Genomic DNA, 17,413 nt, shown 5'->3' on the forward strand with positions numbered 1-17,413 from the left:
GGGGAAGTGACATGTCCTTGTTCCACCCTTCAATCCATAGGTGCCATGTGAATAATGTTGGAACGAAGGAGAAAATACTTCATGGCCAAGTGTATTGGTCAAAAGGACTAGCTATGATGGAATAACTCATCTTGGGTATATAGATGTGAGGAGGGAGCAATCATGGATGCATGAGTTACCTCGGCCTTTGTTTTTCCACCCTTATTATCTTGTCATTTACTTTTTCTTGATTTTTCCTTATATTACTGCTTGTAGTTTGAGGAAAGAGAGCTTGCTTTGTATGATGTATAGCAGTTATTACCCCCTTTAGGATCGGGTAGTTCATTGCCCATCAGGGATTGGGACATGTAAGGGTTCCTTGTTTTCACTGAGACAGGGCAACATTGGTCGAGAAACGAGGTGATGGCCATATGATAGAGGTAAAGCTCATGCTTGGCTTTTTTCCCACATGCTAATTTATAAGTCCCGAACATCTTTTGCATTTTGATTTTTCTTTTGTTTGCCCTTGTGGCCATCATATGCTCTTTCTTTTTCTTTTACGTGATCAACCTCCCAGGGTGCATTTCCAGGCCCTACCCAGGTATAAGGATGTGCAAATGCCAAATCTCAGTGAACCAATGGCCATTTGACCCGAAAAAGGGAGGTGGAATAAGCGCTTGTAATGTAAGATGGAAAGTGGTAAGTATGGAATAGGGATAAATGGGGCTACACTATCTCAATCATGGTTTCCCATGTAATGACCCTTCCTAAATCCATGGGCCATTAGGAGAGGTCCCACTAGACTAGGATCGGAGATTAACCCTCTATTTAATGTGAGGGAACAAGACTATGGCCATGACCCTGCTTTCTTCCATATTACCCAATAATCTGTGTCAAATGACCAAATACAAACAAGCATAAGCACCCAATTGAAAAATGATTAAAGTACCTTTTGATCAGAATCCCACCTTCCAACATGTGCTCTTGACAAATGGGCAAGGAGACGCTGACTGATGCAGGTGGTAGAGTTATGAATGACACGATACATCAGCTACGAGGTGGCTGCCAGGGGTTGCTAGCTGCCAACTGGAAGAGATGAATAGGAGAAAATTTTCTCCTAGGGGTCACCCACTTTTGGTGTGTAACAATGCCCAAATCCAACTAGGAGCAATTTCCTCTTGAAATACCTCCCGCCAATTGATCAATTATGATATTAGGAGGGATTTTGTCCTTGAAGAGGAAACCCCCGATAAGGGTTAGTCCAATAATCAGATTTTGATAATTTCTAATCCAACAAAGAAAGGGACGACTAGTGTCCTAACCTTCCTCTTCCATATGACTATGTAGGCCCTCAATGGATCAATTCAAAAGCATTGTATAAGTTGGAAAAAATGCAAAATTCTTATCAAGAAGAAGAAGAATAGAAAAATCAATCCACAAGACAAGTGTTTGCACCAAAAAGTTATTATTATGGCATGATGATCTCACAATACAACAACCGAAATGGGATGAGAGACTAGTCTTATATAATTTTTTTAACGGCTAGTTTGAAACCCTCTCCCAAAAATAATGATTAGACTTGTCATCCACAACTCGAAAACTAAATATCTACAATGAAAATTATTTTTTACATGAGACATAACCCTCAAGAGTGGCATCGACTTGTTTCCAGGGTGAAAACAGCTCCTGTAGGAGGGTTGAATTCGCTTAAAGGAGGCTCGATTTATATTGATTTGACTTGATTTGCTTGAAAGTATTAGAATATTTCTATTAATGCTCATTCTTTTAGTTGTTGCTAGTTTTATTCTTTTAGCAGTTTCTTAGATGAAACTGATGTTTCTATTATTGTAAATATCTCTGTATTATCATTGAGCTGTTGGCTCATTCCTAATCAATTCATTCGATATTCTTTTACATGCGTGTTTCGCACTGTTTTATGGTATCGGAGCACAGGGATTTTTTTTCGAAATAATTTTTCATAGTTTGAAAAATTCGGTTGTTCATTTCGAAACTGCTCTCAGGGTCTGTAGATTTCTTGATCAGCTATCCTCTTCGTATTCTAATCTCTTGAGTTCCTTCATTCCTTTCTAAGGTCGAGCCCTCTGTAAGCCAGGTAGCCTTCACTGAGTCTTAGCCTCGGCTTTGCTCACTGTGATAAAAGCTTACAGTCGTCAATCTCGATACAGAAAGGGATTCTTCTCCTGCAGTATCATTTTATGAGGAATTAACTTTGTGGCGGTGCTCGGAATCGTGAAACTGTCTTGAAATTAAAATTCGGCATTTCGAATCCGGGGGCAGCAGTCGATTTGTCGGTTGAACAGTTTATCTGTTTTGAAGTCTTGTTTATTTCGTGGCCCGTGAAGCCTAGCCACTGAGCATATCAGTGTTCGCTGCGAGGCGTGGCCTGGCTTCAACCCTCGTTTTCACGGTGAATCCTTCATTTAACGTCTCAGCTGAGGATTTGCTTCGCCACACGGGAACGTGGCATCACAGTCTTCTTCCGTCACGATACTTGGAATCGCACGCCCGAAACATATCAAGTTCAGTAATATCAATCTATTGACTTGGCATCCGTCTCCTCTACCAGATCGAGAGCTTGAATCAGAACCGGAAGCGGTAGCGGAAATCAAAGTTAAATCGTTTTTGTTTGCTCACGTATTTTCGCTCACGTATTCGACAGATCGAGATCCTCCAGAAATTTGAGCCCCGCTTGCACCACGTGAAGGCACTTTCCAGCGGCACCAATCTCCCCAAGGCTTCGGGTATTCTCGTCAACACGTTCTCCGACCTCGAAGCTCCGTTTCTCGACGCCCTCCGCAGCGGACAGGTGATGGAGGGATTACCTCCCGTGTATTACTTTCCACGGACGCCATTTTCCAGATTATAGTGACGGCATTTTCCATTGAAGCGGTGGGACCAGAACAGCGTGGACAGCTTCAGTCTACGTATTTTTTTTCTCTTCAAATCAGTTTTAGTGACGGCATTTTCCATTAAAGCGGTGGGACCAGAACAGCGTGGACAGCGTCAGTCTACGTATTTTTTTCTCTTCACATCAGCTTTAATTTTATAAAGATACATGTGACCTCTTGTCTGGTGTTTTGATCTGGTGTTTTGGTTTGGTGTTTTGATCTGGTACAGATCTGAGTTATTTTTTTGTGCAAGCCTATTTCTTTCAAAGCAAAATTTGTTAAGGTTTGGTACAGTCATCCTGAAAGAGGAATTTTAAGCAGGCAGCTACATTTTTTTGTGTCAGACTTCTGTATTGTCTTTAGGAAAATGGCCACGCTCACCAATCTGATGTTAGAAGGAAATCAACGCTTTAATGGCAGCAACTATAACATTTGGAAACAAAGAATGCTGACCATTTTTGAATACAGGCGTCTTGATCAGCTCATTTTGGGCAAAGAGCCTCGTCCCGGTATAGCTGGTACCGATCAAGATAAATTTGATGATCGAAATCGAGAGGCTGTTATGCTTCTCAAGCTCTCTGTCGCTAATGATCAGTTACCACAGATTCCTTCTGGCAAGACCGCTGCCGAAATCTGACAACAGTTGAAAGAACTGCACGAGACATCTGACAAAAGCAAAGCATTTTTTCTCAAAAATCAGTTGTTCTCCATCATGATGGATGAACATATGTCTTTACAGGAACATCTCAACAGAATTAAAGACATTCGAGATCAGCTCGAAGCCATTGGTCGGACCATGGAGGAAGAAGATATGGTAGTCATTACTCTGAAAAGTCTACCGAAATCTTATGAACACTTCATAGAAACACTCAACATTACGACCACAAATGTTGATCTGAAGTTTCCAGATTTATGTACCAAACTTCTGCAGCAGGATCGGTGGAAACAGCAGTTTGGTAGTGGTGCTTCATCAGTGCCCTCGGAAAATGCATTTGCTGCAAAATACCAGTCCTCTCAGTCCTTTCAGCAGAAAGGCTCTTCTCAGCCTTTTGATCCTGCTAGGAAGAAAAGTGTGCAGTGTAATTACTGTCACAGGTTCGGTCACATGAAGAAAGATTGCCGACAGAGGATTGCTTTTGAACAGAAGAAACAGGGAGGGCCACATCAGACAACAAATGTTGCAGAACATTCCGAGCAGACAGATTCTGCCTTTTACGCCTTTATGGCTAAAAGGTCTTCAGAACATGTTCCTTCCTCTGCATGGTACATTGATTCTGGTGCATCACGTCACTTTTCTCACAGGCGTGACTGGTTTATTGACTTCTCACCTTTCATTGATTCCGTGGTATTTGGTGGAGGTGAAAAGTACACTATAGCTGGCAGGGGTACAGTTCAAATTCAGTCTGGTGGACGCACACTCATATTTCTGAATGTATACTATGTTCCTGGTATGGAGATTAATCTGCTATCTGTCAGCCAGATTATGAGGAATTCTCCTCAGCTTGATGTTGTGTTCAGTGCACACAAGTGCTCCATCATTGACAGGGAGACCAGTCTAACAGTTGCTGTTGGCCTAGAGGACCATGGTCTATACAGGCTACTTGACACCGGTGACTCTCCAGAAGTGGCTCTAGCAGCACGTATCTCTCCCATCAGCACTCTATGGCATCAGCGATATGGGCATCTAAATATGCAGTATCTCGCTCAGCTCTCTCGGGAGGGACTTGTGTCAGGATTACCTGATATTCAGACTCAGCAGTTGGGGGTATGCAGCGCCTGTCAAGTGGGAAAGCAACATCGGTCTTCATTCAAAAATGGAGAATCTTGGCGAGCATCTAAGGTACTTCAGTTACTTCATGCTGATATTTGTGGTCCTATGAATACACCTTCTATCACTGCTAGCAAATATTTTTTACTTATTGTAGATGACTTCAGTAGAAAGATGTGGGTGTATTTTTTAAAAAATAAATCTGATGCTCTTAGTACCTTTCAGAAGTTTAAAACCTTAGTTGAAAAAGAATCTGGTTATAATATCATGACCCTTAGGACCGACAATGGGGGGGAATTTTGTTCCTCAGCTTTTGCCAACTTCTGTGATATTCATGGCATCAAACGTCAATTAACCACTCCTTACACTCCCCAGCAGAACAGTGTTGTCGAGTGTCGCAACCGCACGGTTGTTGAAATGGCTCGTTCCATGTTACAACACAGGAGTGTTCCAAACAAATTCTGGGCTGAAGCAGTATTTACTGCTGTTTACCTTCTTAACCGATCACCTACTCAGGCTGTTAAAGGGAAGACTCCTGAAGAAGTTTGGTCTGGTCGTAAGCCTAAGATCAGTCACCTCAAAGTATTTGGCTCAGTTGCATATGTTTGGATTCCACCTGCTAAGCGCTCTAAGTTGGATTCCAAAAGCCAGAAACTCATGATGACAGGTTACAGTGATCATCACAAGGCCTATAGGCTGATAGATATAACCATTGGTCGTCTTAGCTTCAGTAGAGATGTAGTATTTGATGAAGACAGAGGATTCTTTCAGTCTTCTTCTTCTGAGCAGCGTTCTGAGGATCAGCCTCACAGTGTTCTTCTTTCGGTCGGTCCACTTGATGGGAGGGATGATGTAGCATCAGTATTTGATAATACTCTATCTGAGCTTCCTACAGCAACTAACCCTCCCCTTGCTGCCCCTATTGCTCTTGAGTCTTCTCCACCTCCTCCTGATATTGGTTCCTCTATTCCTGATATTGGTTCTTCTACTCTTCGGCCTAAATGGTGGGCTAAAACCATTGGTGATCTCCGGGATGATGAGCTCCTTGAAGGTAGAACTTCTAGACATAAGAACAGACAACAGTCTACAGTCAATTTTGCTCTTATGGCTAACCTACACAGTATTTTTGAGCCTCAAACCTATTCAGAGGCTAAGGGTACATCTGAGTGGGAACAGGCTATGGAAGCCGAATTCCAGAGTCTTCAGAAGAATCACACCTGGACACTCTCTGATCTTCCTGCCGAAAAAAGCCCATAGGCTGCAAATGGGTGTATAAAGTGAAATACAACGCTGATGGAACCATAGACAAGTATAAAGCTCGTCTTGTGGCTCGAGGGTTCTCACAGAAGGAAGGCATCGACTATGAGGAGACTTTTGCTTCTACAGCCAAGATGAGTACCATAAGGCTTGTCCTTGCCCTAGCAGCTCAGTTCAATTGGAAAGTTCATCAAATGGATGTAAAGAGTGCTTTCCTAAATGGTGATCTCCAAGAAGAAGTCTACATGATGCAGCCTCCAGGATTCAAAGTTGCTGGTCAAGAACAGAAAGTGTGTCGGTTAGCTAAAGCAATCTATGGATTGAAACAAGCTCCTCGGGCTTGGTACATGAAAATTGATCAGTACCTGACAGATCAGGGTTTTCAGCGGAGCCCATCTGATGCAAACCTGTATATCAAGCATACTGGTAATGATATCTTGTTTGTGGTTGTCTATGTGGATGACCTTATCATTACTGGCAGCTCTGCACATTTGATCCCTGGGATCAAACAAGATCTATGCAGCACTTTTGAGATGACAGACTTGGGACTTCTTCATTACTGTCTGGGGGTTGAAGTTTGGCAGACTGAAAATCAGATCTTTCTCTCTCAGTGCAAGTATGCCAAAAATCTTGTGGAACGGTTCAGAATGCAGGATTGCAAACCAGCCACGACTCCTATGGAACCAGGGCTCAAACTTTCAGCACAGTCATCCTCTCCCCTTGTGGATGAAACTTTATTCAGGCAATTAGTGGGCAGTCTCATCTATCTTACTGCTACCAGACCTGACATCAGTTTTGCAGTAAGCTACATTTCCCGCTTCATGTCAGCTCCTAAAGCTGATCATTGGATAGCAGCAAAGCGGGTGCTACGATATGTGTGTGGTACTTCTGATTATGGCCTCTTATATACTCGCAGTTCCAATCCTATTCTCAATGGCTACACTGACTCTAACTGGGCAGGTTCGGTTGATGACCGTAAATCTACAGCTGGGTATGTGTTTAGTCTAGGATCTGGTGCTGTTACTTGGACTAGTAAGAAGCAACAGGCAGTGGCTCTCTCCTCAACAGAAGCCGAGTATCGGGGAGCAGTTAAGGCATCCTGTGAGGCAGTTTGGCTTCGACGTATGCTTGCAGATATGCATGTTTTCCAGACAGGGCCTACTTCTTTGTTTTGTGATAATCAGGGAGTGCTCAAACTTGCCAAGAATCCAGTCTTTCATGAACGAACAAAGCATGTGGAAACTCATTGCCACTACATTCGCCAGCTGGTTGAAGACTGCTCAGTTCAGTTGCAATATGTTCCCACAACAGAGCAGCCCGCCGACATTTTCACCAAGCGTCTTGGCCCTGATAAATTTGTAAAATTTCGAGGGTCTATTGGTGTTGTAAATAGATTGAGCATTAAGGGAGGGTATTAGAATATTTCTATTAATGCTCATTCTTTTAGCTGTTGCTAGTTTTATTCTTTTAGCAGTTTCTTAGATGAAATTGATGTTTCTATTATTGTAAAGATGAGTCTCACTTTGCTTGGAAAGATGCTCCCTCAATCCTCCAACAACTATACCTTGTCCACTTGGGGTCCATTGTTCACTTGGAGCGACCTTTGCACCTTTCATCATTCCCTTGAGATGTCAAACCACTACCTTAAGTAGGCCGACTTGATCTATTTGCCTTTCCTTGCAAATCTTTTACTTCCTTTTGCTTGGAAACTTAAATTTATTTGAGTAATTGACCATTTAAATATTGACTTAGCCCAACAACTAGATTTGTCCCTTCAAATGGCTCAAAGGACTTCACATATGCAGGCCAACCCCTCAATTTAGATGAGCCAAATGCTAGGTCTCCAATGCCTTGCACGATTTGGGAATTTGGGCACATTGGTTTGCTTGGAATAACTTGAGCACTGTCTGGGCAACACCATCAACATTTGCATCAGTTACGTCACACATCACAGTGATTGATGAGGACAAGGATCCCTCTTCTCCTTTGTAATATTCCTAATTAGCCATGGCTAATTGGAATATTCGATTTTGTCCAAATTTTTCCTTTTATAGTTATTTGTAAATTTAAAAAAAAAAAAAAAAAGTGAGGAAGGGGGACATAACTCACTTTTAGAATAAAAAGTCACTTCCTAGTAGCACAATGTTGTGACTTAAAGGGGAGCCAAGGGGGCCAAAGGGGGACGCAGAAATGGAGCCCATGCAGACACATGGAGAGACTGCGCAGGAGGGAAGACACACGTGGCAAGAGAGGAATCACGCAGGAGGAGGTGAGCCTTGGGATTGAGAGAGGCAAAGGCTATAAATGAGAGAGGAGCCCCCTCATTTTGATCATTCGATTATGAGCATTTGTGATAGTCATTTCGACTTGGAGCACGCTGGCTGTTTAGCTAGTCTACAACATTGTTTAGCGCATTGAGTGTCTCCGTTCGGAGATCTCACCCTTAGCCCTGGGGGACTTCGAGTGCCTGCTCAGGCAAGGTATTCCCATTGGCATTTCAGTAGTAGTTTCATCAGCCTTTTTGCAGCAGTAGTGGTAGCGTTTTGGAGGACTGCACAGCACTAGGAGAGGGACGCAGTTCTGAAGGACTGCGCAGTACTATGAGAGGGACGCAGTTCTGGGTTGAGGATTTGCAGGAGGTTTGGTGCTGAGAGGTAGAGCAGGGGATCAGCCCTTGCATATTGGGGAGTTTTGGCAGGGGTTTCAGGAAGGTTTCTGGAGTATCTCATTCAGTGGCAACACGGAGCAGTGAGGAACTGCGCAGAACCCCAAGGGGGTGATTTTCAGGGGTTGGCCATTCCACGAGAGCTTTCTAGGTTTTTCTGGGTTTCTCGAGTAGAGTCCAATTCCAGAGTTTCAACTTTTTCTAAGGAGGGGAGCAGCGCCAAATCCTCGTTTGATTTTTAGCAGCACAACAGTTTCCCAGCAGCTTGGACGCAGATCAGAGAAGGGCCATTCCTTTGCTATTCTGAGTGTATATCTTCAATTGCCTTATGCAAGTAGAAGTGCCATCTTCTTGATCACCTCCTGTACTCATTTTATTACTCAAAATAATAAAATGGCTTAGCATTCTCTCTGCATTTCTTGTGTATTTGCTTATGGTTTATTTGATATATATCGTATCATTGTTATTTGTATCTCTTTGAGCATTCTCGGCTATTATACCACTTGTGTGTTTTTATTATACTCTTAGACAGAGTCTGGAAAGGGCCAGGTAGCCTCCGGATCTCGTCCTCTTTTTAGAGGCGACATATCTGGTAAATGCCCTCCCAGTCCATCTCTGGTTGGAGTTTGCTTGTGTTTGAGGTATATTCCTAATAAGGGATATTACAGTGGTATCAGAGCATAGATCTGGCTCAGCCTGTGGAGCTAGCAATCTATGACACCGGGGGAAAAACCCTATATCTGTTACAGAGGTCGGAGATACAGAGACTCTGGGCATAGGTTGGAGAACACTTACGGAGAGGGAGACTGTGTTCCGGTAGTAGACGCAGAACAGGAGGAGCCTATAGTGGACACAGAGCAGAGGGAGCCTATGGTGGACGCAGAGCAGGAAGCTCCGATGGTAGATGATGATGGGAAGAAATTTGCAGATATGCTCCTCAAATCAGTGCAGGATCTGTCGAGGCAGATTGAGGTGATGGGGCAGAGATTCACGGCAGTAGAGGCTAGACAGCGTGAGAGCCCATGGGTTTTCCAGGTTGGTGAGGGATCGGGCGCATCCCACCATTTGCCAGAGCAGTGTGATACTGCGCAGTAGGTGGCCTCACATGCCCCCACACGCTCTACCATGCCCACTTTCTTAGGAGCAGACACGGGGGCCATAGCCCAGAAGGAGGCAGAGCTCGGACACATGGGTGATTATTTTGCAAAGTACCAAGCCTATGGGCAGGAGTTCAGGGACGCCCTCTCATTCAGAGATTTTGTTTAGCTCCAGCAGGATAGCAGACCCCGTGACCATCACAGAGGGTACCGGTATTACCATGATGGTGACACCCACCGTGCAGCGAGTAGATTCCACTTGCCTACATTTGATGGTTCATCAAAAAGTTCGGCAAAGTCTTGGGTGGAGAAGCTGGACATTTATTTCCAGCTTAACCAGATGTCAGAGACAGAGGCCATCAAGGTGGCAACATTGCATTTGGATGGTGAGGCCCAGGATTGGTGGTTTCATGGGATGGATACACTTGGGCATTCTACAATGACGACATATGCTGAGTTTACCAGGAGATTGATGGAGCGATTTGACCGGAGGGATCCAGAGCAGCATTTTGTTGAGTTGACGAGGCTCAAACAAACGAGGAGCCTAGAGATCTACATTGCAGATTTCTTGAGGGTCTCCATGATGGTGCCAGACCTATCCACGGCGTAGAGGGTCTATATGTATGTTGAGGGGTTAGCAGAGCCACTTCGGGGTTTAGTCTGATCCACTAGACCAGCCACACTCCAGGACGCTATCAGCAGGACCCGGGACTTACAGGATGTCTTACCCAGGACCCGGACACCTTACCCCCAGAGACAGACTTTCCAGTGTAAGGGGAAGGACGTGAGGATTCCACCTCCAAAGGGGAATCCAGGACGAGTACAACTTGATGATGATGCCAGGAGGGAGCTGAAGAAGAAGCGGTTGTGCTTCACATATCAGGAGCCGTGGGCTCCGGGACATAGATGTGCTTTTGCCAAAGCACATTTTATTGAGGTCTTCTCTGAGAGCAGTGGAGAAGAGGATGACGAGGATGATGGGGAGGCCGGAGATAGCCATGCCGTACAGGGACCTTTACCACCTCCACCACCACCAGCAGGAGGTGCATCATTTGCACCCACCGGAGGGGCCCTTGCAGCATTGCGAGGAGTTCCCAAGTATCTGACGCTACGCGTACGAGGGACATTACGTGGCTAGCGAGTATCAGTTTTGGTTGACAGTGGGGCAACCCACAACTTCATCGATGCACAGATGGTTGAGCGGAGAGGTATACAGACAGAGAGCTTCGATGGGTTTTCAATCTTGGTCCCAGGAGATCAGACCATGACGTGTGCTCGATATGTTCCAGAGCTTTCAGTGACGATGGGCACCTACACATTGACTGACCACTTTTTCGTGGTCGATATTCTGGACACCAACATGATACTAGGTGTTCAATGGCTCATCACTCTAGGGAAGGTCACGACGGTTGGAAGACCCTAGAGATGGAGTGGGATGATGAGAAGACAGGGAGGCATGAGAAGATACGGGGATAGCATACGTAACTGCCTCAGACTGTTTCGGCTCATCGGATGGAGGCAGTCTTCTGGAAGGGAGACATAGAGTGGGCAGTAGAGCTGCGTGCATCGGAGGCAGGGACTACAGGGCAAACAGTGCACCCGAAGATATAGTCCATCCTTGACCGGTATGCCATAGTATTTGGGGAGATTCCGCTGGGTCAACCACCGGACCGGGGGTTTGAGCACATTATTGAGCTTGAACAGGGTATACAGGCAGTGATTACTACCCCCTATAGGCATCCCAAGGCCTATCGGGACGAGATAGAGCGGGCCATTCAGGAGTTGCTAGCTCTTGGGCACATCCGACCGAGTACGAGTCCTTTTGCTTCTCCTGTGGTGTTGGTGAAGAAGAAGGATAGTACATTGAGGATGTGCATTGACTACAGGGCCCTAAACAAGAGGACACTGAAGAACAGGTACCCCATGCCCAGGATCGATGAGTTGAGAGGAGCACGGCTCTTCTCAAAGATTGATTTGAGATTAGGGTACCATCAGATTCGTGTGAGGGAGTAGGACATTCCCAAGGCTGCCTTCAGATGTCACTATGGGCACTTTGAGTTTTTGGTGATGCCCTTTGGGCTAACTAATGCCCCAGCTACATTCCAATCTTGCATGAATCACATCTTCTGTAGTCACTTGAGGAAGTTTGTGTTGGTGTTCTTTGATGATATACTCATTTACAGCGGGACGTGGGAGGAGCATCTCCAGCATATTGAGACAGTGTTCCGCATCTTGGAGGAGCAACAATTCTATGCCAAGATCTCCAAATGTGAGTTCGGGTTGACAGAGATGTTATACTTGGGACACATCATTGGAGTGGACGGAGTGAGGGTTGACGAGGAGAAGATTAGAGCCATCAGAGATTGGCTGGAGCCGAGAAACTTGACGGAACTTCGAGGATTCATTGGCATTTGTACTTACTACCTGAAGTTCGTCAAAGGTTTCTCACAGCTTGCTGCACCCCTGACAGATTTGACGAGGAAGGGGGCATTTAGTTGGTCGGATACAGCACAGCGAGCCTTTGACAGGCTCAAGGAGGTTATAAGCAGCTGCCCAGTGCTTGCATTGCCAAATTTTACGCAACCATTTGTTTTGGAGTGTGATGCGTCGGGAGAAGGGATCGGCGCAGTATTGATGCAGGGAGGTCACCCTATAGCTTTTGAGAGCTAGAAGCTCCTTCCGCACGAGAGGTTGTATTCTATATACGACAAGGAGATGTTGGTTGTCATGCATGCATTGACTAAGTACCGACAGTATTTGGTGGGGAACAGGTACAGGGTGATCGATGAGATCATCTATTACAGGGATCGGATTACAGGGATCGAATCTTCTTGACTGAGGGGTCTCAGCTCAAGAAGAAGATACTCCAGGCATCACATGACTCACCATTGGCAGGCCATCAGGGGTTTACCAAAACCTACAGGCCCATTAGAGAGAGGTTCTCATGGAAGGGCCTCAAGGAGGACGTACTCCAGCATATCAGGGAGTGCGATGTTTGCCAAAGGAACAAGGGGGAGATGAGCCATCTCGCGGGATTATTGCAGCCTCTTCCCATTCCGGAGGGGAAATGGGAGAGCATTTCGATGGACTTCATCACGGGATTGCCCACGGTACAGGGCAAGGATTGTATCTTTGTCGTCGTTGATCGGCTGACGAAGTACACACATTTCTTTGCCATATCCGCACATTATACAACAGCACAGGGGGCCGAGATGTGCTTCAAGGAGATCTTCAGGCTACATGGTCTTCCTAAGACCATCGTCAGTGATAGGGATAGCCGTTTTATGGGTGGGTTTTGGCAGGAGCATTTCCGATTGGTAGGGACGGAGTTGACACCGAGTACCAGTTATCACCCACAGACGGATGGGCAGACAGAGATAGTTAACAAGTGGTTGGAGGGCTACTTGCGTAACTATGTCAGCGGGCAGCAGCGAGCATGGTTGAAGTGGCTGCATCTGGGGGAGTACTGCTACAATACTTCACATCACATGTCCATTGGTATGTCACCATTCTATGCCTTGTATGGGTATCATCCTTTATCTTTTGTTGACATGATGTTTGGTGATAATAGGGCTCCTAAAGCCAAGATTTGGATCCAAGAAAGTCAGGATATCCTCCGAGCTCTCAAGGATAACATGGCTACAGTGCGGAATCAGTGGAAGCTGTATGCCGACAAGGGTCGGGTGGAGAGACAGTTCGAGGTAGGGGACATGGTCTACCTACGATTACAGCCATACCGACAGTCGACACTGAAGCAGAAGGGGGCTGAGAAGCTCAAGCCCCGCTTTTATGGGCCATACAGGGTGATACGCAGGGTTGGACAGGTTGCATATGAGTTGGAGCTGCCCCAAGGCAGCAAGATTCATAACATTTTTCATATATCGTGCCTGAAAAAGGCATTGGGGCAGCAGGTGATGGTGACAGATGAGCTACCACCCATGGATGACGAGGGGCATTTGGTATTTTATAGCTGGAGGCTATCATTGATATCAGGGAGAGGCAACTGCGGAACAGGACAGTCCGGGAATTCTTGGTGAGGTGGAAGAATTTGCCGGATGAGGATGCCACTTGGGAGAGTGAGAAGATTTTATAGCATCCATCACTTCAGTTGCTTAAGGACAAGCAACATTTTGCTGAGGGAGACTATAGTATTCCTAATTAGCCATGGCTAATAGGAATATTCGATTTTGTCCAAATTTTGCCTTATATAGTTATTTGTAAAAAAAAAAAAAAAAAAAAAAGAGGTGAGGAAGGGGGACATAACCCACTTTTAGAATAAAAAGTCACTTCCTAGTAGCACAACGTTGTGACTTAAAGGGGAGCCAAGGGGGCCAAAGGGGGACGCAGAAATGGAGCCCATGCAGACACATGGAGAGACTGTGCAGGAGGGAAGACACACGTGGCAAGAGGGGAATCACAGAAGAGGAGGTGAGCCTTGGGATTGAGAGAGGCAAAGGCTATAAATGAGAGAGGAGCCCCCTCATTTTGATCATTCGGTTATGAGCATTTGTGATAGTCATTTTGATATGGAGCACGCTGGTTGTTTAGCTAGTCTGCAGCACTGTTTAGTGCATTGAGTGTCTCTGTTCAGAGATCTCACCTTTAGGCCCGAGGGACTTCGAGTTCCTGCTCGGGCAAGGTATTCCCATTGGCATTTCAACAGTAGTTTCATCAGCCTTTTTGCAGCAGTAGTGGTAGTGTTTTGGAGGACTTTGCAGCACTAGGAGAGGGACGCATTTTTGAAGGACCACGCAGTACTGTGAGAGGGACGCAGTTCTGGGTTGAGGATTTGCAGGAGGTTTGGTGCTGAGAGGTAGAGCAGGGGATCAGCCCTTGCATATTGGGGAGTTTTGGCAGGGATTTCAGGCAGGTTTCTGGAGTATCTCATTTAGTGTCAGCACAGAGCAGTGAGGAACTGCGCAGAACCCCAAGGGGGTGATTTTTGGGGGTTGGCCATTCCATGAGAGCTTTTTGGGTTTTCTGGGTTTCTCGAGTAGAGTCCGATTCCAGAGTTTCAGCTTTTTTTGAGGAGGGGAGCAGCCCCAAATTCTCATTTGATTTCTAACAGCAGTAGCACAGCAGTTTCCCAACAACTTGGACGCAGATCAGATAAGGGCAATTCCTTTGCTATTCTGAGTGTATATCTTCACTTGCCTTGTGCAAGTAGAGGTGTCATCTTCCTGATCACCTCCTGTACTCATTTTATTACTCAGTATAATAAAATGGCTTAGCATTCTCTCTGCATTTCTTGTGTATCTGCTTATGGTTTATTTGATATATATCATATTATTGTTATTTGTATCTCTTTGAGCATTCTCGGCTATTATACCACTTGTGTGTTTTTATTATACTCTTAGACAGAGTCTGGAAAGGGCCAGGTAGCCTCCGGATCTCGTCCTCTTTTTAGAGGCGACATATCTGGTAAATGCCCTCCCAGTCCATCTCTGGTTGGATTTTGCTTGTGTTTGAGGTATATTCCTGATAAGGGATATTACATCCTTCCTCTTCGTATTCTTTTAGTTCCAGTTATGATGTTGATGTTGAGCTAGGGCCTCCCACGTATTAAGGATTACCTGGCTCTTGCTCTTTTCTTTCTTTTATTGTTATTTGGATCTCATGTACATTTATAACATTTTAGCTCTAGGATGTTCTAGGCACTCCTGCTGTTTAGTAGCCACTGATTATAGTCTCTAGTCCTGTTGACCTGTTTCTTGGTCATTAGTGAACATTATTAAAATTAGCTTAGGTTATCTTCATGACATAAAATGTATATATGTATTGTTAATCTATTTGTTATCTGTCTATCATACATTTTGATATTGGGATTTCCCATTGTACAAATTTCCTATTACCCATGAAGGTAAGCTGTAGACCATGCAGACAAATGAATCCTCAGACATAATATTTTTTAAGTGTTAGCCTATTATCGTCAAGATTGAGTTGTTCTCAGAGAATATCTCATCAAATACCTGTTGCAAATGAACTTGCTTCTGTAAGTTCCCTAGTCTAGACACCAAGCATTTGAGATGCATTTCTTCTGCATTCTGGGCCACTTTAGTTAAAATACATGATTAGCCCTTTCCACTTCTTATATTGTTATTTTCTTTCCAATTGCCTCTCTGATGAGGCAAACATGGGCATTCCCTGGTCCTTAGTTTATAAATGTGTTCAGGGCATCCTTACATAAGAAAGGAATAAGAATAGTTATCCCAACCCCTTTGTTCTTTCTTGTTCATCCTTTTGAGCACGTTGGTGATATTTGATCACCTGGAATGAGTGAAAATAATGCTCAACGTTGCATATTCTTCTTGTAAATTGGGGTCCAGGATGAATTGCTTGCCCTGATGCTGATTTTGGCCAGAAAAGCGCACACGATTCAGTTTGTAATCTTCTGAATTGCTTTCCTGTGCTGTTCAACTTTAAAAAATAGTGTACTGTATAATTGACTGCTATAGATTTTTCTTAATGCTATAGAATCTTTTGACAAGTCTAAGATTGATATTGTCAACCTGGAAAATATGCATATGTTTATGACATATAATTCCTTTGATCTCTTCATTTTTCAGGTTCTGAGTATGAATAATATTTAGGCAGGAACTGTTTCCACTATATTTTGACAATAACTTATAACGGTAAAAATTTCTTTTATGCTCAATTTCTATATTTCTTATGGATTTTTTGATGGGTTACTCTGTTTGTATCAGTGCTTTTGTTGGGCAGTAGAGTAGCAGCATCCGCAGCTGCATCTGGAGCAAGTGTGACTAAAGCATGGCTCATCTTGGCATGGGTTAGCACTGTTGCAGGCAATTTAACATTAGTAGGTTCAGCTGCAAACCTAATTGTCTGTGAGCAAGCCAGAAGAGCACAGTTCTTTGGCTATAATCTCTCTTTTTGGAGTCATTTGCGATTTGGACTTCTGGCAACATTAATTGTTGTGTTTATTGGTTTACCCCTTATAAGGAGTTGAAAGCTAAAGAAATTGAACAAGTGTTCTTACTATGGTTGTTTTTAACCATATGTGTATTGTTAGCATGCACTGAATAAAGAAGGTTTTGATGTTGCTCCACAAATGATTTGTTTCAAGGTAATGATATCAGGTAGGGATATCCAAACTTCCGTCTAAATGAAATGGATGCAATATATATTTGTTTTCCTTTGAACCTTTTTTCTTGTGATCCAAAGCAGAGATTGTAGTATGGTTTAATAGGCTTCAAGACATTTATGATATCATGGGGCGCACTATGACCCATCATTGCCTCGTCAAATTAAAAATTAAATATCATGAGGCAATCACATCCATCATGGCCTTTGCCAAAATAAATATTTGATTATAGTGATTTCAAGTGCTTGATTGAGTGATGAAGGTTGAAGGCCTTTTGCAAACTAAACAAAATTTTAACTTCCAAAGGATATATTCACCTGCAAGTGTTGCCGTCTTTCCCACCTTTCTCGAACTAAACAAAGTTTTAACTTCCAAAAGAGATGAAAGGTGGGAAAGACAGCAATGCTTGCAGGTGAATATTTGATCGCTATAAATTGTCCCTAGTTAAATCGTGCATATTTATTTTGGGCCATGCTTTGGGGCTCTTACAACAATTGAGAGAAATAGAACCAGCTCATTTTGTTTTATATCTGAAGGGTCTGCTCATTCTAGCTGGTTTCCATAATATTCTTTACTGAGGAGGCTTTTGAATGTTTTCCATGAATTGGATTAGGCCAGTTTGATTGAATGGATGCT

At 44.2% G+C, this 17,413-nt stretch overlaps 1 protein-coding gene across 1 annotated transcript in view; it reads left to right on the plus strand.

Moving 5' to 3' along the window:
* Nucleotides 1-16,828, plus strand: part of LOC149256996 (Divalent ion symporter) — a 70,969-nt gene extending 54,141 nt beyond the window's left edge. Inside the window, exon 3 of the mRNA XM_089413413.1 lies at nucleotides 16,380-16,828. Within this exon, the coding sequence (XP_089269539.1) occupies nucleotides 16,380-16,642 (263 nt within the window). The 3' untranslated portion in view covers nucleotides 16,643-16,828. The remainder of the gene's footprint in view (nucleotides 1-16,379) is intronic.
* The last annotated feature ends 585 nt before the right edge of the window (nucleotides 16,829-17,413 follow it).

The sequence above is a fragment of the Pinus tabuliformis genome, chromosome 6 (genome assembly GCF_031772625.1).
Source record: "Pinus tabuliformis cultivar Carrire ecotype Pingquan chromosome 6, CPIR1, whole genome shotgun sequence".
NCBI lineage: Eukaryota > Viridiplantae > Streptophyta > Pinopsida > Pinales > Pinaceae > Pinus > Pinus tabuliformis.